Source organism: Vidua macroura, chromosome 2, assembly GCF_024509145.1.
Source record: "Vidua macroura isolate BioBank_ID:100142 chromosome 2, ASM2450914v1, whole genome shotgun sequence".
In the NCBI taxonomy this organism is placed as follows: domain Eukaryota; kingdom Metazoa; phylum Chordata; class Aves; order Passeriformes; family Viduidae; genus Vidua; species Vidua macroura.
In genome coordinates this window covers 112,512,325-112,537,180 of record NC_071572.1, presented here as the reverse complement: position 1 = coordinate 112,537,180, position 24,856 = coordinate 112,512,325, and the positions used below count along the sequence as shown (strand labels likewise).

Sequence of the window (24,856 nt, the reverse complement as noted above, 5' to 3'; positions counted from 1 at the left end):
TTGCTAGCATTTCCAGGCCAGCTATTTAATTTTATTTTTTTTCAAACCCTCTTGCTTCTGGAAATCCTGTAATCGAATCCAAGCTCTGTCAATCTAATTAGTTTTGAAGTGCAGAATCTCCATAACTTAGAGACCTAAATAAGCAGCTTAATATGAAAACCTAGTTTCTCTCCCAACACCTAACACCATCCTGTACTCCCCCCACCCCCAGAAATTCCTCCTGAACAACAGCCCACTGCGGCTGCTCTCCTATCCCTCTGTTAACCTCCCTCCTCTCTTCCCCGGCCTCTGCCCAGGCTGTGTCCATCGGGAGCTGAAACAACCAGGCTCATCCCTCTGCTGCTCTGCTTCAAAGAGCCTTTCATGATGCTGCTTGCGTAAAAGATGCTGATGCTGCTTCAAATGCCAGCACAGAGCGGGCCGGGGGCGGCGCGGAGCAGCTCCCGGTGCTGCGCAGAAGCCGGGCTGGGCAGGGGGGCTGCACTTGGAGACTTCACCGTGACGTGATCAGGCCCTGCGTGTGCTGCAGAGGGGGATCACCGGGATTTATGGAGGGCAGGCTGTACTCTGATTTGATTTGATTTTTTTTTTTTTTCCCCCAGTAGAAATGATGGTGCGAAAAAGAGCAAACACCAGTTCACTGAAAAAGAGCTGTGCGTTGTTCTCAGCTGTTTGCTACTCAGCGTGGCCAGAGTCCTTAGAAGCTGCAACTGTACAAGACAGGTGTTTCATGGCTTCTCAGCCACTTCTGCTCTTAGCTTTCGATTTCTCTTGTTTTGTTTGTGGTTTTAATTGTTTGTTTTCAGTTGCTGTACTATGTTGTGTTTTTTCAGTGCAAACTGACCCCAACAACCTTTATGTGCTGCTGCAGGGTTTGTTCATGAAGACCCTGACCTTGCCCTGCGTTGGAGCCATGTTCCATGAGGGCCATGCAAGATTTGACTAAAGGAAGCAAACCTTCCCACCACCATGAGAAAAGGTTATTTTCTTCTCTTGTGTTAGTCTTCCCCTTTTTTTTTTTTTTTTTTTTTTTGTGGCTGTCTGGTTTTCCTGGGACTGACAGGCCCCACAGCACATCAGTGGGGAGATCTGTATCCACCGAGATCTCACTTGGCTCCCACAGCCCAAGGTGAAAGCCACGTGGCAGCCAGGCGAGCTCCCAGCAAAGTGAGCCTGGCTCCAGCAGGAGCTGGAGGGAATTTGGGCATTTATGCTTCGTCAGGAGGTTTCTGGCCGTGCGAGTGCGCCCGGGGGAGCGCGGCTGAGCCGCCAGCCTTGGGGAAGGCAGGCAGCAGGCCGGCTCGCTCTGTAATTGGGGGCAGTAACCAGCTGCCTTTGATGTCTGAGCCGGGCTGAGAAAACCTGATGGCAGACTTCAAAGTCTGTTGCTCCAGCTCCCCTGATTATCTGTAGGCTTCTGGCGCGTCCCCCAAGACTGCCAGATTATCCTGGCTAATGCTGGGCTCTTCCCCGTGCCCCCCCCACCCTGCCTGGCGCCAGCCTCTTGCTTTCAAGGCTGCAGCTTCCATCCCTCCCTGTCCTCTTGCCTCTCCACATCACTGTGGGCATACAGCAGTGGCATTTCTGGGTGGGAGACAGAGCTCCTCACACCTGTGAGGCAGAGGCAGCATTTTTGGAGAGCTTGCCTATAGCCTGCACCCCTGGGCTGTATTCCCCCTCCCCATTTGGTCACAAGAACAAACTGGAATGTGGGGAGCTCTTTGCAGCTGCTCTTTGCAAGGCACAGAGGTGTTTACAGCCACACAGGCTGAAAACCCTTCCTGTGCAAAGCTGGGTTTGCCTCAAACATGGTTTGAGGTCTGATTTCCTTTGGATGGTGGCATTTCTTGTGACTTTTCAGTGGAAGCCAGCAATGAATGTGATGGCTGCAGGTGCAGGAAACCACAGCTTCCCTAACCCCAGGCGCCCAAATGGGGTGAGGGAACTCATGGGAGCCATACAGCCAGACTGGGATCTGGGTTACATCCTTTCCCCTGTGCTTGCCTAATCGCTTTTGGGTCTCAACAGACTCCTCTCCCTAAAATAAACACTGAATACTGGGTCACCTCCTTCATCCTCAACAGCTTCCTCCACAGCCTTTCTACCCTGATGTGGGGCTGACCCTGCCTTATTTCCATCTCTCCCCAGGCTCACTGCAGTGTGTAAGGTGAGTGTCAGCACTTGTCTAGCCAAGAGGTTTCCAAGTCACTGTGGATGTTGCTGATGGCTGCTCTGCTCTTTTAGGCAGAGCCACCACCTCGCTGCAATGGGCTTGGTAAAACTTTCCATGCTGCATTTTTGGTGGTGTTTTTCTGGAAAGCTTTGATCCAAAGTGGCTGAGCAACCTTCAAAAAGGGCACCTTCAAAGGGATCCAGGGAGAGGCAGGAGGAAGGAGAATAGGTACGGAGGCATGCAGTTAAAGATGGTCCTCACCAGTGTAAAAGACAAAGCCAGTGGTCTGGGCAACCCAATCCTCCAGCTTTATGCTCTGGAGGGGGAGGTAGCTGTACCCTGCTGAGGTGTACTGAGAGGTGGCCCTGCTGTGGTGCTGGCAGTAGCCAGGCTGTTCCAGGAGCCTAGAGACCAAGAGTGCTTAATCCCTGTGGGCCTGTGCAGCACTTCAGTTCACCAGGTGGGTTCTGGGCACATGCACCACCTGCCTCAGAGCAGGAGAGTCCTCTGCTCTGTGTAGGTACAGGCAGGGACCCTCTGTGCTATCCAAGAAGCATATTTCCCTGTCATTTCCTGTCTGGTGTCATGCCTAGGAAAATAGGGCAAGGGAATCTTTCTCCCCATGGATTTGGACTCACTGATGCGGCTTCTAATGGCAATTCTGTCTCTGTAAAGAATTCTCTGATCCCCTTCCTTCACTCTGCCCTGCTGTATGTCTGGTTGCACTGATTTCCCAGGGAGGAAGAGTGTGAGTTTTAGACTGTGCAGTCCCAGGAAGAGGGAGCTGTTGGTTTTGTCCACAGAGCATCATTATTGCCAGGGAAAGGGTTGGGCCAGGCAATCCCATTCTCCCCAGTTTCTCTACTGCAAATGTAAACTGCGACTCATGCATCATTAGAGTTGCAAGCTTGGAGTTAAACTGTCCCCGAGTGTGTGTTTATCTGCACACTGACTGTCAGAAGCTCACTGAGGTTGAACTCCAAGTTTCCTTTCCATTTACTCTGTCACTGCAGCAGAGATGTTTTGATGCTTTTCCCTCCTCCAAAGTGGTAAGTGGGTTGGCTTACTGTCAACAGGATGATTCCCCCAGGGCAGTGCTGGCAGTGGGTTGCTCTTGGAAAGCAAACCTCTCCATCCCTTTCCTTCTGAGATGGGAAGGTTTAATCCTGCAGCACGGAATGTAAGCCTACCACACAGTTGTGGCTCTGTGCATGGCCGTGTCCTGCTGCCACAGGGCACAGACCCTCCTCAGGGTACAGGTGGGATCCTGCAGGGACCTCTGCCTGCTGCCACAGCCTGTCCCCTGGTCTGGATTTGGTTTTCTGAGGAGCTGATGAGGAGCTGGCTGATGGAGGGTCGAGCCTTGCAGCAAGAGGCCTCTGCCTCCACCCCCCAGCCTGTCATATGAGTTGGTTTTATAAATGGGGAAAGGAGGGACCTCGTGTTTGTTTTGGGTTGTTACATGAATCTCATTCCCTCTGGAAGCCCCCTGGGATCTAGCAAGAGGAGCTGTGTTATGGTTGGTTTTTGCTTGTGAATCCCTAAGCTAATTAAGTCGTTCAGTCAATCCCTCTGGCAGCAGCGGGAGCAGCATGGCTCAGGGATACATGCTTTGTGCCACCTGGGGAAAAAAAGCCCAACAACCCCAAAACAAGGAAAACAACCCCGCCCCAAAAATCCCCCAAACCAAAAAATAAACCCCACCAAACTAAAAACCCAAACAAATAATTTCAGCAGTGTCTCTGAGCCTAGCTCTAGTGTTTTGGTTACATGCCTCAGGGACTGGGTTTTCCCTGCCCAGGATGTGCCCTGGATGACCCGGAACACCCCTGGCACCTGCCAGCAGGAGCAGCAGCGTGTCCCAGGCGATGCAGCCACAGTATTTATCTCTGGGAGTGTGCCAGAGATCCTGGGACTGTGCTGGAGCCTCCTGCCCTCAGCCCTCCAGTGCAGCTCCCCGTGGTCTCATTGCTCCTGCCAGAAGTGTTGGGCCAGGATCTCCCGCATCCATGGGATGGGCACACAGGATAGAGTTCCTGGCCAATTCCTGGCTCTGTGGTGATCCTTCAAGAGCCAACAAGCTGGCTGGACTGGCTGCTATGATTCTCCTGACCATGCAGTGGATGGGCTGGTGGGGGTGCTGTGGGAGGGATGCCCCACTGCACCCTGAGGCAGAGCTTGATCAGCCGTCTTCAAGGAGCACTGTGCCACCCTAGCCTGTACCTAGGGCATCACGCTGCTGTCTGCAGCCATGGGAAATAAATAGCTGGAGCAACCTTCATCCCTAGAAATCTGCTTCCACCCCTCCCTGGAATCCAGCCCCTTGATCCCTCCTTGCTGTTAGCAGGGAGCAAGCTACTCCATGCAATAAAGGGGAAGGAGTGAGACAGAGGTTTAGCCCATGAGCTGCTGTTGGACAGCAAAGCCACAGCCAGTAGGTGCCCACACGTGGGCATCTGGCATGGACACAGTGGCAGAAGGGGCTTTGGGCATTGTCCCACTTGCCCAGGTGGCCTGGGGACAGGGTGCAGGCTGTCACCTCCCAGAGGGTGTTACTTTGCTGATGCACCCCGCTCCGTAACTTCTCCCTGCCATTCTAAGCAGAGGAAACCACCACTGACAGACAGTTTCCTCCCAGCCACTTTCTAAATAGCGGCGTGGCTGTCGCCATCGCCCGTGAGAACCCATCACCGCCCCTCTGGGAGAGGATCCAAGCAGAGCAGATTCCCATGGGGCTGGCACAGTGCCTGGCAGCTGCCTTCCTCTTCCTCCTCCTCCTGGGTGAGTGCCCTGCCCAGTGGCCAGAGCTTTCTTGGAAGTGTTGTGGGGAAAGCAGGGCATGGGGGGGCTCAGCCAGCACTGTTCTGGCTCAGTTGCCGTGGGAAGAGGTGCATCAGCATGTGCTCCTTTTGCACTGTATTTTCACTCCAAAATGAGAGCCCAAACCCTAAGAGGGTTTCAGTGAGGGGACACACACGTCCCCATTGAGTGGCTGATTGCAGTGTGGAGGGCGTTACTTCACTCCCTCTCCCATTGGGAGGGAATTTCTGAAGGTTTCCTAGGCAGCCCTGTCACCAGCTCTCTTCCCTGGCCACCACGGTTGTTTTTTGACTCAAGACCCATGTCCTGTGGGCATTCTGCTGAGCACCAGACAGAGCGAATGTCACCGCTGGGAGCTATGGAAGGGGAGAAGGTCCATGGGTGGCAATCCCCAGACCCTCTGCAAGCAGAAATGGAAGGAGCTCTTGATGCTTCCTGGTGTCCTCTGCCTTCAGAGGAGTTCTTGCTGACCCCCCTCTCCTGTGCTTTCCTCTGTTTCTGCCTATGGAGCATCTCTGCAGCAGCCAGCCTGCCGCTGACCTCCACTGTCCCGTGTGCCTCAGCTTCTGCGTTGCATCTCCTCCTCTGGCAGTGATCAGCTCTGCACCCCTGCTCCCTGTCCCCCACACTTTGTGCAGGACTTGAGAGCTTGGCCCTCTCCATTTTAACACACCACAAGCTTCCTCCAGTGATCTCAGCCTGGTTGCTGCTTCCTCTGCAATGCTGCCTGAGAGAGGCTCTTCAGGCAAGAACGGGCTCGGCAGCCCTCTGGCCACGATGCTCTGGTCTCTGTCGTGTGACCCCCAGTGTGGCAGAAGACAAGAAAGTTGTCACAGGGCTTGTTCTTGTAACTGCACACCGTGTGTGCTGACAGGTCTGACCGCCAGCCAGCGGGTGGTGACCGTCCAGAAGGGACCCCTCTACCGCGTGAGGGGGTCCCACGTCACCCTGTGGTGCAAGGTGAGCGGCCACCAGGGCCCGGCGGAGCAGAACTTCCAGTGGTCCATCTACCTGCCCTCGGCCCCCGAGCGGGAGGTGCAGATCGTCAGCACCGTGGACCCCTCGTTCCCCTACGCCATCTACACCCAGCGCGTGCGCAGCCGCGGCATCTTCGTGGAGCGGCTGCAGGGGGACGCCGTGCTGCTGCACATCACCGAGCTGCAGGACCGCGACGCCGGCCAGTACGAGTGCCACACGCCCAACACCGACGAGAGGTACTTCGGCAGCTACAGCGCCAAGACCAACCTCACGGGTGGGTCCTGAATGAGAGCCCTGCTCCCTGGGGGGCAGGTCTCCGCTGTCCCCACGGGGACATCTCATCTGTCAGAGGGACAGCGGGGGAAAGGGATGATGAGTGGGGCTGAGGTAGGCATGCCCACATTGCATGTTCCCTGGTTATTGCCTCCCAGCCAGAGCAAGGGGATGGAAAGGGAGTCTCTGCTCTCCCATTGCCTGACTTCAGCTCCTGGCGCAGACACGGCGTGTTGCAGCTGAGCACTTGGGGAGGAAAGAGTTTCCATGCTCTGTGCAGTAACTGTTGTTGTCTGCTCAGGTCAGGGTGTGGGAATTGACCCAAGTGGGATACCCACAGATGGAGGGAGGTAGCAGCTCTTGCAGACCACTGGGGAGGGAAGGCAATGGGGTGGAGATACAGAGGGAAAGGCCCAACTGTGAGCCCACTGAATCTACATGGTGATGTGCTACTTCCACTTGGTGTTCAGCCCTGTTTCTTCCTTCATCTTGGTGTTGCACCAGTCTACATTTGGGATAGCGAGGGGATGGATTCTACTCTCCTTGGGGTTGCCTGATTAATACTGACTGTAGTTTGAAGAGGGCACTGTAAAGAGATTCACTGTCTTTCTTGTTTGCTGATATTTTAGTCACTTCATACCTCAACACAAGGTGATGGAAGCCTTGTCAGTCAGCTACAGATTTTTCTCCTGTGCTGTGAGATCCCTTAGGCTCTGGTTGCAGTTTCTTGGGAGTTGTCCTATGCAGGGACATGAGCTGGACTCAGTGATTCTTGTGGGTCCCTTTCAGCTCAGGATATTCTATGATTCTGTGTTTCTCCCCATGCTCAGTGATTCCAGACACACTCTCGGCTTCCATGGCACCCCAGGCCCTCAGTCGCGTGGAAGGGGATGCGGTGGAGCTGACCTGTGAGGTGTCCAAGTCCACTGCCCAGCACACCCATCTCTCAGTTGGCTGGTACCTTCTTCAGGGAGCAGGAGAGCACCGTGCCAAGGAGATCCTCACCCTCTCCAAGGACTTCATCCTGAAGCCAGGGCCCTCTTATGAGCAGAGGTTTCTGGAGGGGGATGTGCAGCTGAACAAGGTTGGGAACACCACGTACAAGCTCATCATCAGGGGAGTGAAGCCATCTGACCAGGGACAGCTGTACTGTGAGGCAGCCGAGTGGATTGAGGATCCTGACAAGACATGGAAGGACATCTCCTGCAACCAGACAGAGAGGACTCAGCTGTCAGTTTTGAGCCAGGGTAAGGCCTTTGCAAACTCACGTGTTGGCTCCAACTCCCCTGTGCATTCCAGGCTCTACAGCAGCAGATTTCAGTGCCCCTTCACCTGCCTCTGCCGAAGCCCAGGGACACACTGGTGGGTCTGACTGGACACTGAGGGGATGGGCTGGGCTGAGCTCAGGCTCATGGCAGCCCCTGGTTGAGGAGCTGTTGGTGCTTTGGCTGTTCATGCAGCCGAATCCCCGATGGCAGCAGCAAGCCCACAGCCTCAGAGACCCGTGCGAGGTGTTAGCAGAGGGCGCAGCGTGTGCCCGCAGCAGCCTGGATCCTTGGCAGTGCTAAACTCCAGAGTGGAAAACAGGGTTGTTACACTGCCTCGAGGCTCTCATGGCCTTCAAAAAGTCAGCTGCTCCTCACTGTGCCTCAGCACAGGCACGGAGGGACACAGGGATAGCTTGTGTGTGTGCTGCACGGCTCTTGTTGGGGGTGGCTTGTCTGTCCCTGCTGCCACCAGCCCGCTGTTTCCAGAGCAACTGGTGCTGCTGTTTATTGGGCCTTTCCTCTGAGCATCCCTCCTGCCACAAGCCTTTGCTGGCTGTGGTCTTCTCTCACCCTGCTCTTCCCCCAGATGCGTGTGAGTAGCTGTGCCCAGGAGAAGGGAGAATCTCTCTCTCTCACCAGTAAGCCTTAGCTCAAAGCAGCCAAGACAAGGTGGTGGCTAGTTGGTGTCCTTTAACATAGTGTGCAGTAAAATTGGAGCAAGTCTCCCACTGAAATCCTGCCTGTGGAGGTGGTGTACCCTTCCCCACCGCCTCAAGGCGAATGGAGGAGGCCACAGAGCAGAGCTGGGGCAGTGAGGGGAACTGATGTCTCATGGGAGGATGGTGAGTCAGAGCAGGAAACCAAAGAAACAGATGGGTGAGAACTAAGCACTCCGTACGTGGCTCGGGGGAGCAAGGTACCAGGAGGAGGGGGAGGGAATGTGGTCTCTTGTCACTTTATTTCCTGAAACCTGTCTGACTGGCAAAGCTTTATTCCCCTCCTTGTGCACTGTTTGCAGCAAAGGCTTTCCAAGCCTGCTGCTGCTTGGGGAGCAATGGCACTCAGTGCACTTCTGTGCATCCTTTTGTTGAAGAGGGCTTGTCATGACTGGAAGTGCGTGGATTCAGGCATCAGTGCCGTGGATTGTTTAGAAACCTTGTCAGAGTTTGGTATTTGTCCTGTGGTAACTGTTAAAGGTGGAAGGGAGGTGATGGTGGTCAGAGGACTTTATGGTGGCAGTGTTGGTGCTCCTGGTATTGCCATGGTGGGACAGCAGTGGGTGTGCAAGCCCTCCATTAAATTTGCAGGGCTGGTTTCTTCCTCGGCACCCAGTGGGGGAACCCAGGGCTGAGCATCCCGAGAGCCTTCAACCAGTCTGACCATGCTCCAGTGGTTTCTATAAACTCTGCAGCAAATATTTAGGAATGCCAAACATATCTGCAGCAGTTGGGATTCCTGTTCACAAACTGTTTATGAACCAGTGTTTAAATTCACAGGGTACTGTGCTTTTGATAAATTATTTGAGCCCTTCCAGTTGTGGTCTGGGAGCTGCTCTGTTTTACTTCCAAACTACAGCACGTAACCTTTCCCTTGTTCTGAGACCCAGGGGGCACCACAGTGACCCAGGGACACAGTGGTGTGAGCCAGGGAATGAGGGCTCAGTCCTTCCTCGAGGTTTTTGGCCAAGCCAGTGCTTTATGGGGTCATGGCACAGGGTTTTGAGGTACTCAGTGGGTCTCCTGCTTGCAGCCACTGTCCAGCCAGGCAGATGCCAGGAACCAGGGGCATTGAATGCCCAGTGAGGAAGGTGAATGGTATCATAGGACCCAGAGGTGGGGTCCCTACCTCAGACACAGCTGACTGACTGCCCAAGAGGGTCTGCAAAGGGGAAGATGACTTTAGGTTCCCCCTGTCACTGCCTTCTTTGCTCAGCACCTCCTGCTAATTGGTGTGGAGGGCAGGATCTACCTTCTCTTTCTTCCTTCCTACCTCCCCATGATGTGACAAGTCTTGACATTTCTGCTTTCTGTAGGAACTCAACCCAAATCCTCTCCAGCTTGGAGAGCATCTCTTGACCACAACCCACAGTAGCCACTGGGGATTTCAGCGTGCAGGAACAGCCACAGTAGATTCAGACAAGCCACTTGATTGCCAGCCCTTTGCGCACCTTTTTCTACCACAAACAGCAGAGTTAGAACCACAACTGTCATAAAACTCCTTTGTGCCCCTTTTTGGTTTACAGGATAAGTGTTCCATGAGGTAAAACAGCTCCAGGAGGTGAGACGGAGCAGCACCTGCAAAAGCTGATGCCTCTGTGTTAGGGCAGCCCTGAGTTTGGATGCCTGAGCTGAGCAGGGGGAGGCTGTGGCCAAAGGCTGTCCCAGTAAATGCTCTGCTTTTTTGGGTTTGTGTGCTCTAAAGGGGGGAGCTCAGCTCCCCAGGGCTCTGGCACTTCCTCCACCTAAAACTGCTGTTTAGTGCCCAGAGCTGGCAACCCTCTCCCCAGGGTCAAAATTTTCCATCACGACCACTTTTCTTACGAAAAAAAAAAAAAAGAAGTTTTAACAGAGAATTCCCTCCTGTTGCCCTCTGCAAGGCCACTGGTGCTGCCAGGCAGGAGGGGCAGCATGGGCAGAGCCACCCACCACCCTCCTTGTTTTTGGTTGCCCACAGGCAGGGACCTCTCCGTGGACATCGCTGCTGCTGAACCCTCCCTTTCCGAAGGAGACACCTTGCAGCTCAGTTGTGTGGTGGAAGCCCCTAAGAGCAGCAACTTTAAAGTGATCTGGCTCCTCAATGACAAGGAAGTGGCCAGGGTTGACCCCCATGGGGTATTGATTTGGGAGGAAGAATACGAGGAGAGAGCCAAGCTGGGGCAGCTCCGAGCATTCAAGCCAAGCAACATGGTTTATGTCCTCAGCATCTCGGAGGTGGGGCTGAAGGACAAGGGTACATACCAGTGCTCTGTGTCAGAAATGAAGACTCCTGGGGACTTGCACAGCATCCAGACCGTTGTGTCATCGGGCATACAAGTCGACGTGACGCCAGTAGGTTAGTAAATCCTAATAGCTGCTCTTCTGGGTGAAGTCTGCAGGATCCTTGACTGGGGCACGCTTTAGGTCTGGCCTCTTCTTGACAAGGGCAGCAAGAGTGCAAGTATGCCATAGTTTTTGATAGATAATGGGAAAAGCATTTGCTTTAGCATGACAGACACAGTAGCTGTCAACAAAGTGTAAACCTTTAGACCAGTCTCTTTGCAGTAAGTTTTGGGGCAAAGAGGTAGAATTCTGAGGAGTCTGGGTCCTTCTGTGTGTTTGGTACTGAAAACTGTGAGCAACATTTGCTGCTATTCCTGAAAATCACAGGAAAACCCAGCAGAACAAGTACGTCTGGGGAGGGGGATCATTGCCATTTCCATCAGTGTACTCTCACTGCTTTGGATGGATGATTTGTGAGAAACCACTCTAAGAAAAGTGTGTAGGAGGCACTTGGTTTCCTTGTCATAGCTAGATAATGGTTATTCTGATGTAGCAGGAGCTGCCTGCTGGGATTCTGTTTTTAAACTAATTCTTTATCTGTCCATGTCCCAAGAAAGACATAAAACACAAAAAAAAACAACCCAAAACAAAGCAAAAAACTGCAACCACAAAGCCTTCTCCAAATGTATAGGGAAAGTCTGGTTGAAAATTCCAGGCAATTCCCCAACTCCTTTCCTTTTCCAACATCAAGATTTATCGAGTCTTTCCCTTTAATGCTACAGCATCTCTGGCTTTTCCTAAGGAGCCCAGCATCCCAAGGTGGTAACTGTCCTTTGCAGAGAGCCGCGTGCGCCTGTCTGTGTCCACCAGCACTCCACGGGTGACGGCGGGAGACCCCCTGGTCCTGCACTGTGAGGTGCAGGGCGCCACCGGCCCCGTGTCCCTGCGCTGGTGGCACCTGCCACCGCAGCACCTGGGGCACGGCGTGCTGGTGGCCACCATGGAGCAGGACGGCACCCTGAGCCTGGGCAGCGCCTACCAGCACGGGAGGGCTCGGGGGAGCCTTCGGCTGCAGAAGGAGAGCTCCGGCACGTTCACCCTGGTGGTCCCCAGCACGCTGGACGAGGGTGACGGCGGGCAGTACAGGTGTGAAGCAACGCACTGGGCCCGAGGCCGGAACTGGACAGGGAAGGGGGAGGCAGCAGTGACGGTCAGCTCCATGGGTGAGTGCAGCCATCCCTGTTTCTGGGCTGGAGGCAGTGCTGGAGAAGCGGGTGGACACATCAGTGGGACACAGGCCTGCTGAGCTCTGAGCTCTGCTGCTGCTGCAGGGTGACCTAGGCCCTGCAGTGCTTCAGTTTTCCCCACTTCTACCAGGATGCCAGAGTCCTCCATGGTGTGTTTTGGGAGAGAGCAGTGGGAGACAATGGCTAAAACGCTTGGAGACCTGAAGGGCAGTATCTTGCTCAGCAGGCCTGTCTCCTTAAGCTGGAATACAAAATATCTGTTCTAGTAGCATAATTACTTGCAGTAATTAAGTTCCACAAAGCTACTTGCTGAATTTTCTGGTGGTATTTATCAGAGATACACCCCTGGTGCTGGCCTGATTGCTTCTCCTGCCCTCTTCTCTGAGTGCAGAGCTGCTAATCTCACATCCTTCCTTCTTGAGTGCCTTTGTGGAGAGGCAGCTTTTGGCTGTGATTTAGGGCGATTTTCCTTTCTTGTTGCTGGGCTGGGTGGCCTGAGAGCACCAGTGAGGCCAGAGGAATTGTTAAGCTTTTGTGGAGGGTGGAGGGAAGCAGCAAACAGGACAGCAGCATCAGCACAGGATCCCTGGCTCCTCTGGTGTGGGTCTGGGGACCCTGGAAAAGAAGGCACTCAGAGTTTCCTGGGAAATTGAGGGTGGGAAAGTGGCAGGTAGGAGAGGGCCAGGGGCTGCGTGGGGTTGGCAGAGCACAGTGCAACTAAGTGGAGAGTGGTACTGGCAGAGGAGCAGCAGCACTGCTGGTGCCATGGCCCTGCGGTGCCTGGGGCTGCAGGGGCAGGGTGGTGGTGGGGTGGCACAGGGCAGGACTTGTGTCCCCACGCCAAGGGCAGGACTCGTGTCCCTGTGCCAAGGGCTCTCTCCTCCCGAGCAGGTCTCGGTCTGCACGCCACGCTGAGAAGCCGAATTGCCACCGTCAGTTACGGGCAGAGTTTTGAACTCTTCTGCCGAGTGGACGCCAGCTACGCCCTGGAGGAGGTGCCGCTGTCTGTGCGGTGGCTTTTCCAGCCCAGCCCGCCCACGGGTCCCTCACACGAGCTGGTCCAGGTCTTTCCCAATGGCACTGTGCTCTGGGGGACAGCACAGCCACACTTCCAGGGGAAAGCCCAGCTGGCGAAGACTGACACCACCTTCAGGCTGCACATCCACAGTGCCTTGCCTGCCAATGAGGGGACATACCAGTGTGAGGTGGAGGTCTGGAGGAGGAACATCCTGCCCCTGGGGCAGCCAGCAGCCAGCACCAGCTCCAATGCCGTGGGAATAAAAGTGGTGCTGCCAGGTAAGCAGAGCCTTCAGCAGAGGTCTCTCCTGCAACTTTCAATCCAGCAAATGTGACCGGGGCAACCAGGGCCACTGATGTCCGGGGTGTCCCCAGCAGGGTCACCTCCCAGGGCTGCAGGAGATGGTGCTGCCTGTTTTGGTGCTTCCTCAGCACCTGACAAAACCTTGGAGGCAAATTTGGTGTTGGCAAGCGGCAGTATCTATTTGTTGGCAGATTACACCAAGCATATAGGGATCAGCCTTGCCAGTAGGATTTTAAGCCTGGTTTCTGGAAAGAAGCACTGCCCCCCCCCCCAAGAAGCCCAGCTGAATGTTTGGGGTGCGAGGTACCCCCCATGGTGTGGGCTTCTGGGAGGCAGTGGAGACAGAGCAGCCCCTGAAGCTGATGCTGGGATCTGTCTGTGTTCCCTGACCGGAATATTGAAGGTATGCTGAGAGAGCACCAGGCCTCCCTGCCGGGCTGGCAGCCAGCCCTGAGCCCCAGGGACTCCGTGGGGAGGTATCTCCTGCCGGGCACAGCTGGGCTGTGCAGCGGGGCCCTGCCCAGGCTTCCCTTTTATGGGCAGCCCTGCAGGCAGGGTCTGCGCTGCCATCCCTCCTGCCAGCATCCCGCTGGGAGCTGCGTCCTCTTATGGAAGAGAGATGTTTCAAGCAGACCCCAGCCCCCCAGTGCACCCTGCCATGCGCCTGCTTCCAGCAGCACCCCGGTGTCAGCGTGCCTTGCTCCCAGCTGGGGCTGCTGTGGGAACTGCAGGGTTTGTCCTGGCCAAAGCCCCTGAGCCTCTGCAGGCAGGCGTGAGAATATGGGCTGGTTTGGTTTTTCTGTCCTCGTGCCTGTTCTACCAGCAAAGGAGAGTTCTTGGACTTTTTTTTTTCTTGCAGTAAGTGCTCCTTTCCTCTAAAATCCTTGGATTTTCAGAATCACAACCCAGCGAACTGAAATTATGCATTTTTCATGTATTTTAACTGATGGGTTTGCTGTGGTGTAAGCTAATAATATTTCCTACCCTGTCTGGGCTCTTTCCTCTGGTGCTCTCTCCTGTTCCACTGTTACTGTTCCCTGTGGAGCTGACTGCTGGGATGCTCTGTTGAACACTGGAGCTACAACCAGCTGGGGCAGGGTGGCAGGGAGGCGAAGGGGTGACAATAATCAGCATCTTTGAGTGCACATCTCTAGTGGAAATGGCATTAAGATGAGCAGGTGTAATTGCAGAGCATCTATACAGAGGAGAGATGGTAGCAGCATGAGGCTCCAACATTTGGCTCCAAATGTGTTGCAGCTGCCGCTGGAGACTGCAACACCATAAAGATGGTGGGAACTGGGAGAGGGTGATGCACAGTGGGAGGTTCCTGCTGGCTCTTGTGCCACCTCTCTTGGAGAGGCAGCACGAGCCAGTGGAGGATATTTGGGAAGGCAGGGAAGTCTGGGGAGGAAGCTGGCTCAGGCAGCAACAGGGTTGAGGGGAAGCTGCAGAAAATGAAGTTGCAAATCATGAAAATCACCAGCCTGCTTCTCCTCATATAAAACCTTATAGCTGGTGCCTGCAGAGATACTGGAAATCTTGACTTTTTGCTTCAGTACTTTGTTTACTAGATGTCAATTGGAGCTTTAGGAGCTTACATGTTGCTGTGGTCTATGGACCATCTTCAGATGGGAGGGACATCCATGAAAGATTATTTTGCTTTGACCAGCAAGCTTTTTGCTGCAGTGTCCCCCTTCCCCCTCAGCCCCTGTGGGAGAAGCCACAGCTCCCTCCTCTCCCAAAGCCCTCTCCACAACCTGCTGCCATCACATCCCTTCGGAGAGGACTGGAAAGGAGTGTGCCCTGCTGAGCCTGTGGCCAAGGGCAGGGGTCTGAGACATTCTGAGGGACCATCTCAGTGTGTCCTCTACTGCTTGTCCCCAAACCAGCACCCAGGGGCTGAGCCTTAAGGGAGCTCAGTTGTCCCCAGCCCCTGTGGCAGAGGGTGTTCTGCTGCTCAGCTCATATGCAAGGAAAGTGCTAAGAATGGAAACTCAGCCTACAGTGATGGTGTCTCCAGCTGAGTAATTTCTCCCTTCCCAAGAGTGCATACCTGTGTTTATTCCTTCCCCTGACTGCTGAGCATGGAGGGGAGGGTGGAGGGGAAATGCAGGTGGCTGGAGGACCTTTAAAGATACAGATTTGCAGCCTTTTCACTGCTGGAGAGGTTCCAGCAGCAGGTGATGTGCTGTGGGAAGAGGTTCCCTCAAAGCAGGAGCAGCACAGATACATCAGGATCAGAATTTCCCTCTGCCGAGGGCAGAGCTGCAGGCAGCACCAGCCCTCTCCTCTCCTCAACTGCACAGCATTGAACAATCACTGGGTGTGATCACAGAGGGTCTGCAGGTCTCTGTCGTGTGGTTTTGGATTAAGAACCACAGCAAACACCTGAGATGGCAACTGTTAGTGAAACCCACAGAGGCTCTGTAGTCTCTCTGCGATAAAAGACACTTGTTCACAGTCTGCAAAGCGGTGGGCTGGTTTTGTCACGTATGTGTGAGCCTGCTGATGGGAGCAGTGATAGACAGAAACATTTGCTTCAGACAGAGGCTTTGCCTCTAAGCTCCAGCACAATGGCTGCTTCCATCCCCCCATTCCTGCTCCGTGGTCTCCAAGGCACCTCCTCTGCTACTCTCCTGCCCATGACACCCAGCTGTGATTCCCTGCTATTGTTTGAACAAGGGTGGGTGGATTTTGCTTTTTCCCTCCTTCCTCCACCCTCTGCTCCAGCATCCCCTAATGAGCCTTTGTCCTCTGTGCACCTTCTTCCTTACTCCTCTTCCAGTGTGTTTCTCTCAGGACAGCTTTATTCCTCTCCTTGTCAGTATCCCTGTACTGGCAGCTGCATCTGGCATGATTGTTTTGCTTCTCCATTTTAGAAAGCAAGCTTCAGGTTGCTACAACAGACAGCTCCGTGGAAATTGCCAGCGGTAACGCAGCCATTGAGTGCAGGATTGTGTTTGCCCAGAATTATTCACAGTTTGCTGTTTCCTGGTACCTCCTGCCTCCTCTGGCAGATGCAACACCCCTGCAAATCGTCAGGGCCAACTACAGCGGCATACTGGAATACGGGTCTGAATTCAGCTCTCCTGCACAAAAGTCCCGGTTCCTGAGCTACAGGGTGTCCAGCAACATCTTCCAGCTGCAGATTCTGTCTGCAAACCCTGGGGACCGGGGCAGGTACTACTGTGTGGTAGAGGAATGGCTCTGGCTGGTGGATGGCTGGTACAAGCTCGGAGAGGGAACATCGGGAAGGACCACGCTGAAGTTCAAACTCTCAGGTGAGCAGGTGTTATCCCTTGTATAGGTGCTGCTGGAGAAGGTTGGATCAACTTATGACTTATGCCAGGCCTCTCCTAAGCTGGCAGGGCTTAGGAAAAGCAGCACTCCTGTATTGGATCAGAGGCTTAGGGATACAGGAGTTGTCAGTGCCTCTCAAAGAGAAATAGGGAATTAGGAAGATTTACCACATCCTCCCAAACCAACTGAGCTGCTATTTTTGCTGCTGGCAGATGTAGTCGAATGCTTCATAACAAAGTGAATTTGGCCTTTTTCTTTTCCCTCCAACACCTGGTGCACTTGGGTGGTTGTACAATACTGTGAATAGAGAAGTTGCCCTTACCTCATGCTCGTGAGCATCCTGAAGGAAAACATTTGGTTTTCCTTACCCTGCAGCACATTGCTGCTAAGGAACAAGACTGGAGGTTCAGCTTCTCTCACCTTAATCACTGCACCTCTGGGGTGCATAATGGGTCTCCCTGGCTCAGTTCTTCCCTCTCTCAGCCTCATTCCAGCCATAAATAAAGTGCATCAGAGATAGCTTTTGGTCCAAAAGATGCCTTTATCACTTATTTGGAGGGGGTAGGAAGTATTACTGTGCAGGGGAGCAGAGATGATGGGCAAGGTGGGGACACGACGCCCCAAGGAGAATGAGTCCACAGGAGCAAGGGACCTGTGGGAGGCCATTCCAATCCCTCACACTTTGCTCCAGAAGGTTCCTGTCAGCCTGTGGGTGCAGGCAGGAGCGTTTTCGCAGCTGTACAACACCGCAGCATCTCTTTCTGCTTGCACTCTCCCCCAGACCGCGAGCTGCAGGTGGACAAAAGCAACCACAGCATCTCCGCGAGGGAGGGCGAGGAGGCGACGCTGCCCTGCCGGCTGCAGGGGGCCCTCCTGCCCGGCTCACACCTCTCGGCCACCTGGTTCCAGGTGACGAGCAGTGGCCGTGACAGTGCCCTGCTGGCCCTGCAGCACGATGGCACCGTGGAGTACCCCGAGGAGCGCCTGGCAGCGAGGCTGTACCTCCGCCGCCCCTCCGCTGGCGACTTCAGCCTGACGCTGAGCAGCGTGGAGAGGGGAGATGCCGGGGCATATTACTGCCAGCTGCAGGAATGGCAGCAGCAGGGCGAGGGGAAGGACTGGGCTGTGCAAGCCTTGGCATGCTCGGGGTACACCCAGCTCACCACCATCCCTCCAGGTAACTCTGCTGGGCGCCAGGGGCTGGTCACCCTGCATGGCTCGTCTCCCCATAGCCATGCTGGGGCCAGAACCTACATGTTTTGGGGGGAAAATTCTTGGTGTGACTTCTCTGGCAAGTCTGTCTGGACTGAGGTCTCTAAAAACAGCCTCTGTTTGCTTTGGGGTGAGTGGGGGTGCATGCTGGGTGCAAAGGCAGCACTGGATTCTGCAAGCAGAAGTTTAAGGAAATAAAGCAAAGGTTTCAGTCAGGTGCACGCAGCGTTTTTAGGAAGGTAATAGGCAGGAGTTGTTGCTGCTTTGGGAAAAGAGGAGGCTCAGATGACCCATGTGGAGGAAAAAATATAAACTGTGAAATCAATCATGATGCACCCAGCTGAGAGGATCTTGCACTTGTACTCACCTTCAGCTCTGGAGCTGCCATGCCTGAGGCCAGCCTGGGTGCCTACACGAGTTATGGCTTCTGCAGCAATTCCCAGAGCTGACCAGCACGGAAAGAGTGACCCTGCAGAGCCCTCCCCTGTGCCTGCTGCTCCCACAGCCAGGCACGGGCCCTGCTCTCATGATTTTGCACCTACAGCAGAGCTAATCTGGATTTAATTGCACAGAGAGGGACTGACAGCACTTCATCCCCCCTGCTGTTGTGTTACTGCTGTTATCCATCACAGCTCTCTAGCACGCAAGATTTCTCCTTCATCAGCTCCCTCTATCTCTTGTTACACATTACTGGTGGAGTAACCATTGATAAAATTGATTAGTAACTGGTAGTAAATTCTCCTCCGATTTTTGAATAAGTGTTTTGCCAAGTGGTTTGCATGGTTTTCACAAAAGGCAAAAGATTAGCTGGGTGGTTTTTCTTCCTCCCTCTCTTTTTAAATTTTTTTTTTTTTTTTTTTTGGAGGGGTGGCCATGTGTGTGCATGTGTGTTCCTCCAGTGATGCAGGTATCTTTGAAGTACCCAGCAGCCTCCACCTCAGCTGGGGAGCTGTTCTGCAGGAGCTGCCAGGGATGAGGATGGTGCTCACAGCTGCCTGCAGCTCAGTAGGGATGAAATACGATAGCAGACCAGCAGTAACAAGGAGGGGCAGGTGTTTGGGGGGACAGGGACCTCTTGATCTGGTTTCCTCAGCTTTCCTCTTATCCCATCTTGCTCAGTGGTGCAGCCTCTGACAGACTTCTACCTCATCCCACTGTCACTGGTGTCAGGCAGGATATGTTGCTTTTCCTTACTGAGCCCAGTCTGGAATGGGTTTGCAGAAGAACTGGGCTGTTTCTGTTGAGATGTTTCAGGTGAACAAGCCAGGGCCTTATCTGACCTCCCCAGACAAGAAATTGAGGCAAATTACTTGGTTTCTCTCCCTCTTCTCAGGTAGCCCGTATGAATTCTTAAAAATTGGTAGCTGTTGAAGATGGAGGGAAAAGTGTTAAGAAAATAGCACTTAGGAGTGAGAAACTCAAACTAGCTAGAGGCCTCACTTTTTCTTTCTTTTTTCCTTCAGAGTCAACTGTTTTGTCTAGGATCTGCTCATCCCCACCACTACTGAACTTCATCTTATACTTACCACTGGTTTTGATCCTTCTCCTGGCCCTTGCTCTCTTCTGCTGGTACTGCAAATTCAGGAAAAACAAGAAGGGCAACATCACAGGGTGGATGATGGAACTGGAAGGGAGTGAAGAGGCCAAGAAAACTTAGCTGGTCTGTAGAGGCAGATGTAACTTGGAGGAGCAGAGCTGGACAGCTGAGGAGGACTGAATACTTGCAGAGGGGCTTTTTATTGTTTTGTAGTAGCTCTTGCAATAAATCCTTGAAACTGTGTGTTTGCTTTTGATGGAGTGAAGCAGCTTTGGAATTACTAAGCAAATAGGGTTTTCATAACAAGTGTTTCTGTATTTTAGGTTAGCTACTCACCCATTTCCTGCTCTTTTTTTTTGTGGTACATTGGGATGTCCTTGCAGTATGCACCTCCCACTGTGGATAGAAGTGATGTTATTCCTCTGCAGCAATAAGGGAAAAACCAGCTCTTTCTGCGCTGTAACACAAAAGTACCACATTTCTACTAATTTTAGGTGTCTTGACAAAATCTGTGTGGCATCCAGGCTAAAAACCAGTGGTAGAACTGGAAGTGGAATATTGGTGTCCCATTTAAGTCATCCTTTGCCCACTCTTTGCTGGTGAAGCTCTTGGGCACTGCTGTTTTCACAGTCTGAGAGTGCCTTTGGCCAAAGAGCATCACCTCTCCAAAATTAAATGGGTCTTCATCACAAAACCTATCACAGAACCTGAGGACTGAGCAAGGCTGGCTGGGCCTGAAGAAAGTCCAGAGCAGAGGAATCGCAGCCGTCCGCAAAAAACCAAATCCTGTTGACCCAGTAAAGGACTGGCAAGGAGTTTTGGATCCCAGAAGGAAGATGTGGACACCAAACCATCTCAGAGATGAGCCTACAAAGTTTCCAGCACCTTCCTTTGCTTCTGCTGTAGGAGAAGACAGCATCCAGCCCCTGGTTCCTGGGCTGTCTGTGGGTCAGGAAGCTGCACAGCTGGAACCTGCTATTAGACACATCCAGGTTGTCCCATGTAATAAAAAAGTCATGTGTGTGCTTGTGGGGCAGCTCCTCTATACTCTGGAATCCAGCTCAGGCTCACCTTTTCAACGCTGAGGAGCTCTGCTACCTGGAGAGTGTCTGGCTGATGCATAGAAGAAAGCAGATTTCTATCCAGTCCTGATAAGCCAAGGGATATTCCACCCCTAATTGTGCAAAATGGGATGTGGTCCCAGGGAGTTGTAAGGTCGGGTATCAGGGCAACACTCTAAGTGCTGTCCTCAGACCAAAGTAGCTTTATAGAAACCACAGCAGACACTTACAAACCTGCTTCCTGTGACCACAGAGAGATTTGGAGACACCACAGCCCCTCTAGATGATCTGTTCTTTCACTTTGCAATTAGGAAAGCTGCCTGACTTCATCCTGAAGAACTTGCAGGTGCTTCAGTCCCTTGAAAATTCAGGTTTTGCACACATCTGCTCCTGTTTCCCTGTTCAGCCACCTCTGTCTGTGCTGGCTGGTTCCAGCTTGCTCAGTCTTTCCCTGCAGGATGTTTTTTGGACCCCGTGCAGCTTTTCCCTTTGCTGCCCTGACCCCAGCTGCCTCTCCCACAGCGTGAGTGCTCAGAGCTGCATGTGGAGCTCTCTGCAGAGGTTCCCCCCCTGCCTTGTGGGTTATGTCCCGTTTACACATCCCAGTAGGAAGTTTGATTTTCTCTTTGCGTGTGACGGCGCGGCGCTGTTTGTGCTTGGCTCATGATCGTCAGGCTCCTCTCCTGCAGATTTGCTGTCTAGCAAGTTGTGTCTCCACTGTGTGTTCAGGCTGTTGACTTCTCCTGTCTAACTGAAGCCCCGTTTTCATGGGGGTGTTGAACAGCTTTCGGCACCAGTTTGTGGAAGATCCTGCTGTCTGTCTTGATAAAGCTTTAACTCATGGGCCGGTTTCCATCTGTTTGACAGAGAAGCAGATGCTCCTGGGATATTAAACTCCTACAGGTTTCATGGAAAGTGGTAGGTGGATGAAGGAGAGGAGACAGGCCACCGAGGGAAGGCTGCAGTGTCAGCTGGCCACCTGGTGCCTGGCTTGTGTTCAAGGGGATATGGAAAGGAGATGTAGGTGTGCTAGGGCATGGGAAAGGAAAGAAGGAACTGCTTTTCACTGTCAGCTGTTAACAATAAATCTATGCGGGTAGCTTACCTGCTAATTTTGTGCTGTTTATCCCAGTTTTCATTTGGATTGTTTCCTTAGTTTGCCCAAGAATACTTTGGGAGCCTACTCCACAAACCTTGGTAAAGTCAAGAGTATATGATGTCTGCTGCTTATCCCTTCCCACAGGGTTTTCAGTCTTATTGCAAGGGAGATAGGTAGGTCTGCTTTGGTTTTGTTCAAAACAAACAAAAAAGTAGTGGGTTGGATTTTTTTCTTGCATTCTTTTTAGTACTTTTAAGTACTTTGTCCCTGTATCTCCCTGGGGATTATAGTTAAAAAGATGGTGTTCAGTTTCCACTTCTTTTTAAACATTATTTTGCCCCACTCGCCTCACTTGGTGTCTCACACCTCCTCAGATATTACCACAGCAAACTACTAATAGATGGCTTGACAGCCCATTCTTTATGTGGCTTAGGATGAACCTCATCAAGACCATCTTTCTAGTCAAAAATCTGAATTATTTAGGTTGCTACTCATCACCAGAGTGCTGGGGACAGGCCCTACCCTACTGTAGCAGTCACATGTGTGGGTCAATCCCCAAAAGCTGTGAGCTCTCTGAGTGACCTGGGTTTGGTGCACCCCCCAGAATTGTGCTGTCTCCCTCACTCAGCCACATCAGGAGCCCATGGCAGGTCTGTGGAGGCAACTTTTATGCCATCTGATCTGCACAGAAAAAGCTGCAGCCTGCTGCAAGATGAGATTTTTGTGCCTGGTGGACTGGGAGAAAAAGGTGGGCAAAGAGAGGGAGGTTTCTCCATCAACAGGGCACTTTCTTCTTCTGTGCCATTTTTGCTCAGTTAACCAGAGCCCCATAAGCAGCAGCTTTCCATTCATGCAGGTGTAGAGGTTTTAATTTAAGTTTGTAAGTGTGCCTAGGGCCTTGATGAGAGGGTCTGCAAAGAGAATGTGTGTTTTTGCAGCAGTGGGTTTTTTACCCTATTTTTTTCTTCTGGTTTTGCTGGGTCACTGCCAAACCTTTCAGCTTGGCTGAATATTTAAGATGTATTTTTTTCCATGAGTGAACTTAGAGTTGGAACTTATTACAGCAAAACCTCCAAAACTATCCTGTTTTTAAAGAGAACAATTCTGTCAGCTGAGGTAAATATATGAGAAGGGAGAGGGTTGTGTGTGCTTGGTGGGACAGGGGGAGGGTGTCGATTTTGCTGCTGAGGCTCTTGACCACCTTTACCCACCCCCATGAACACCTTTTGCTCAAATTCAGCTTGTGATATAAATTAGAACAGCTGATAAAATATATATTTAGCTGTTATATTCCTCACCTGAAGGGGAGAAAACAGTGCAGTATCACAGCAGTGCCTGTGCTGCACCCTGTCCCCCACACGTGCCCATACCCAGGGAATGAATGTCCTGTGTGAGGGCAGCCTGTGGCAGGGAGATCCAGGGTCCTTTCACAGGTTTTAAAGCAGTTTAAAAGGGTTACAGGGCAATGCAGGGCTTGGTCCATGAGGAATTAATCCACTGGGAAGTGGTTGCATGGGGCTATTAAAACAGAGGTGTTGTGCTGTGTGTGGAAGTTTTTTAGGAAGACAAGGGGAGAGCAGCACACTCCTGCAGCTTGGATGGATGATGTGAGGGTGGGATGGATGGGAATATAACCCCTGCATTGTGTATCCTTCTTGGAATGCTCCTTTGGGCAGGAAAAAAGCCCACACTCAGTGATTTATCCAACATGCAGTGGGACAAAAGATCATACCAGTGACTCACCTGCACTGAGGACCTTTTTTGGCAAGAGGGAGGGTGATGAGCTGGTTGCTGTACAAGACTGGAGGGAAGTGGTTTGCAAGCAAGGAGATAGTTTGTGGCTGATGGCTCAGGGTTTCCTGGCCTGCCCTGCTGCTCTGGAGCAGAGGGCACAAGAGCAGAATGCTGTCCTGGACTGCCAGAGCAAGGCTGCTAAGGAAGGTTGCCAAACTTTTGATAAATTCTTCTAAACAAATGACCTGGAGTTTTCCTGGGATGCCCTCTCTCAAGCAGCATCTCTTCATTACTTCCTATTAACTCTGAGTTGGTTTTCACATCTGACATTCAGTTTTCTCCCTGTGATAAAATGTTTAAAAACTGGAAATAAAAGAAGCATTTTTTATTATGTGCTTTGGTCTCACTTGATGCCATTTTGTATTCCAGGTGTTTTCCTGCAGCCCCTGCCTGTTTTGTGTATCCTTTGGCCTTGGTCTTGGGCAATTAGACAAAGCAGAACCACTCATAGAACTCTGAGCCTTCCTTAGTCATTAAGAAACTGCTGCACTGGATCTGCCTGCTGCTGGGTTTTTTGGTCCTTTTCAAATCACCTGCTCCTCCCTCTTTTCTTCCAGCAGATAATATGGCATTATGTAATTATTGTTATAGTTGCAGTTGCACAGGGCAGGAAAGGAGTAATGCTTTGCAGGGCAGAAGCAGTACAGCTGTCAGGCTCGAGGTGTGAAGGATGGGTGAGAGGTGGTAGGGTGGAATCTGGCTCAGTTTGCTGCCACAGCAGGCAGGAGGAACCAGCTCAGTGTCCTTTTAGCCAGCTGCACTCCCCAGAAAAGATTCTGGTTGCGGCAGTGTGGGACTGACAAGACTAATGTGTGTACCTGTGCTGTACCTACTCCTTGTAGGGGAGAGAGGAACATTCCTTTCTAGGGCTGTCGACTAAGTGTGAAAATTGACCTGCTGGAGGGAGAACGCTGGTTTTATCATTATTTTAAGCATGAGGGAATTAATGGGTGAATGCTGGAAGCAGGATGGCATACCAGGAGGGGCTGTGACTCCTCCCAGCCCCCTCGTGGGATGTTAATAGGGAGGAGAAGTCCACTGTCCCATTTGAAAGAGAAGGGCCATGACCAATCGATGTTAAATGTGGCGGCAATGCCTCACGCGGTGGCCGCGGGATAAAAAGGCAGAGGCAGCCTGAACTGTAAAGACATTTCATTTCCCTGGTAATGAGGGAGACACACTGTGGCAGTGAAACCGGGGAGAGAGAGGCTGCGAGATGCTAATTTCTGCTCCTGCTGCCGCTGCTGCTTTGATCTGAAGCAAATGCCCGTTTTAAATTGCAAACGGATGCAAGTCAGATATCATCCAGCCAGTGGCTTACAGGCTTAATGAAGTGGGACGTACGCTGCTGCCTGGTAATGTTAGGAGAGGCAGGCAATTCAGAGAGGAGCTACTGAAGGTCTAAAGAGGCAGGGAGCAAGGATAGGGGGGCTGTCACAGCCTAACTCTCAGTGTGGCACAGTGTCCCCTGCTTTCTGTCCTTGGGAAGCCGTGCCTGTGGCTAAGCCCCCTCCAGCCCCTCTGTGCTTGGAGAGAAAGCCCGAGCAGGCTGTCCTGGTGTCACATGCCCACATTTTAAGGCACACATCCTGTGCAGGCAATGCAAGGTCATCCTGCTCCTTGGTCTCAATTTGGGGCATTCTCCAGGTGAGGCAAAGCTATGGGAGGTTAGGTGTTGTTCATTTTCTGCTATCATTTGGACATTTAATTGAAGTCGAGCAAGACAACTGACAAAGATATTCTGGGACAGACCCAGGGGCTCCTTGGGATGGAGTCATTAATCCAGAAGCAGTGA

The 24,856-nt window shown here is 52.5% G+C and overlaps 1 protein-coding gene across 1 annotated transcript; it reads left to right on the top strand.

The window, feature by feature from the left end:
• Positions 1-632: 632 nt before the first annotated feature.
• CD101 (CD101 molecule) lies at positions 633-19,350 on the top strand. The gene is made up of 10 exons (XM_053970489.1): positions 633-723; positions 834-979; positions 5,868-6,245; positions 7,075-7,491; positions 10,186-10,563; positions 11,330-11,713; positions 12,629-13,033; positions 15,938-16,339; positions 17,140-17,535; positions 19,034-19,350. Exons 2-10 carry the CDS (start codon positions 970-972, stop codon positions 19,225-19,227), a joined length of 2,964 nt encoding a protein of 987 aa, XP_053826464.1. The 5' UTR covers positions 633-723; positions 834-969; the 3' UTR covers positions 19,228-19,350.
• The last annotated feature ends 5,506 nt before the right edge of the window (positions 19,351-24,856 follow it).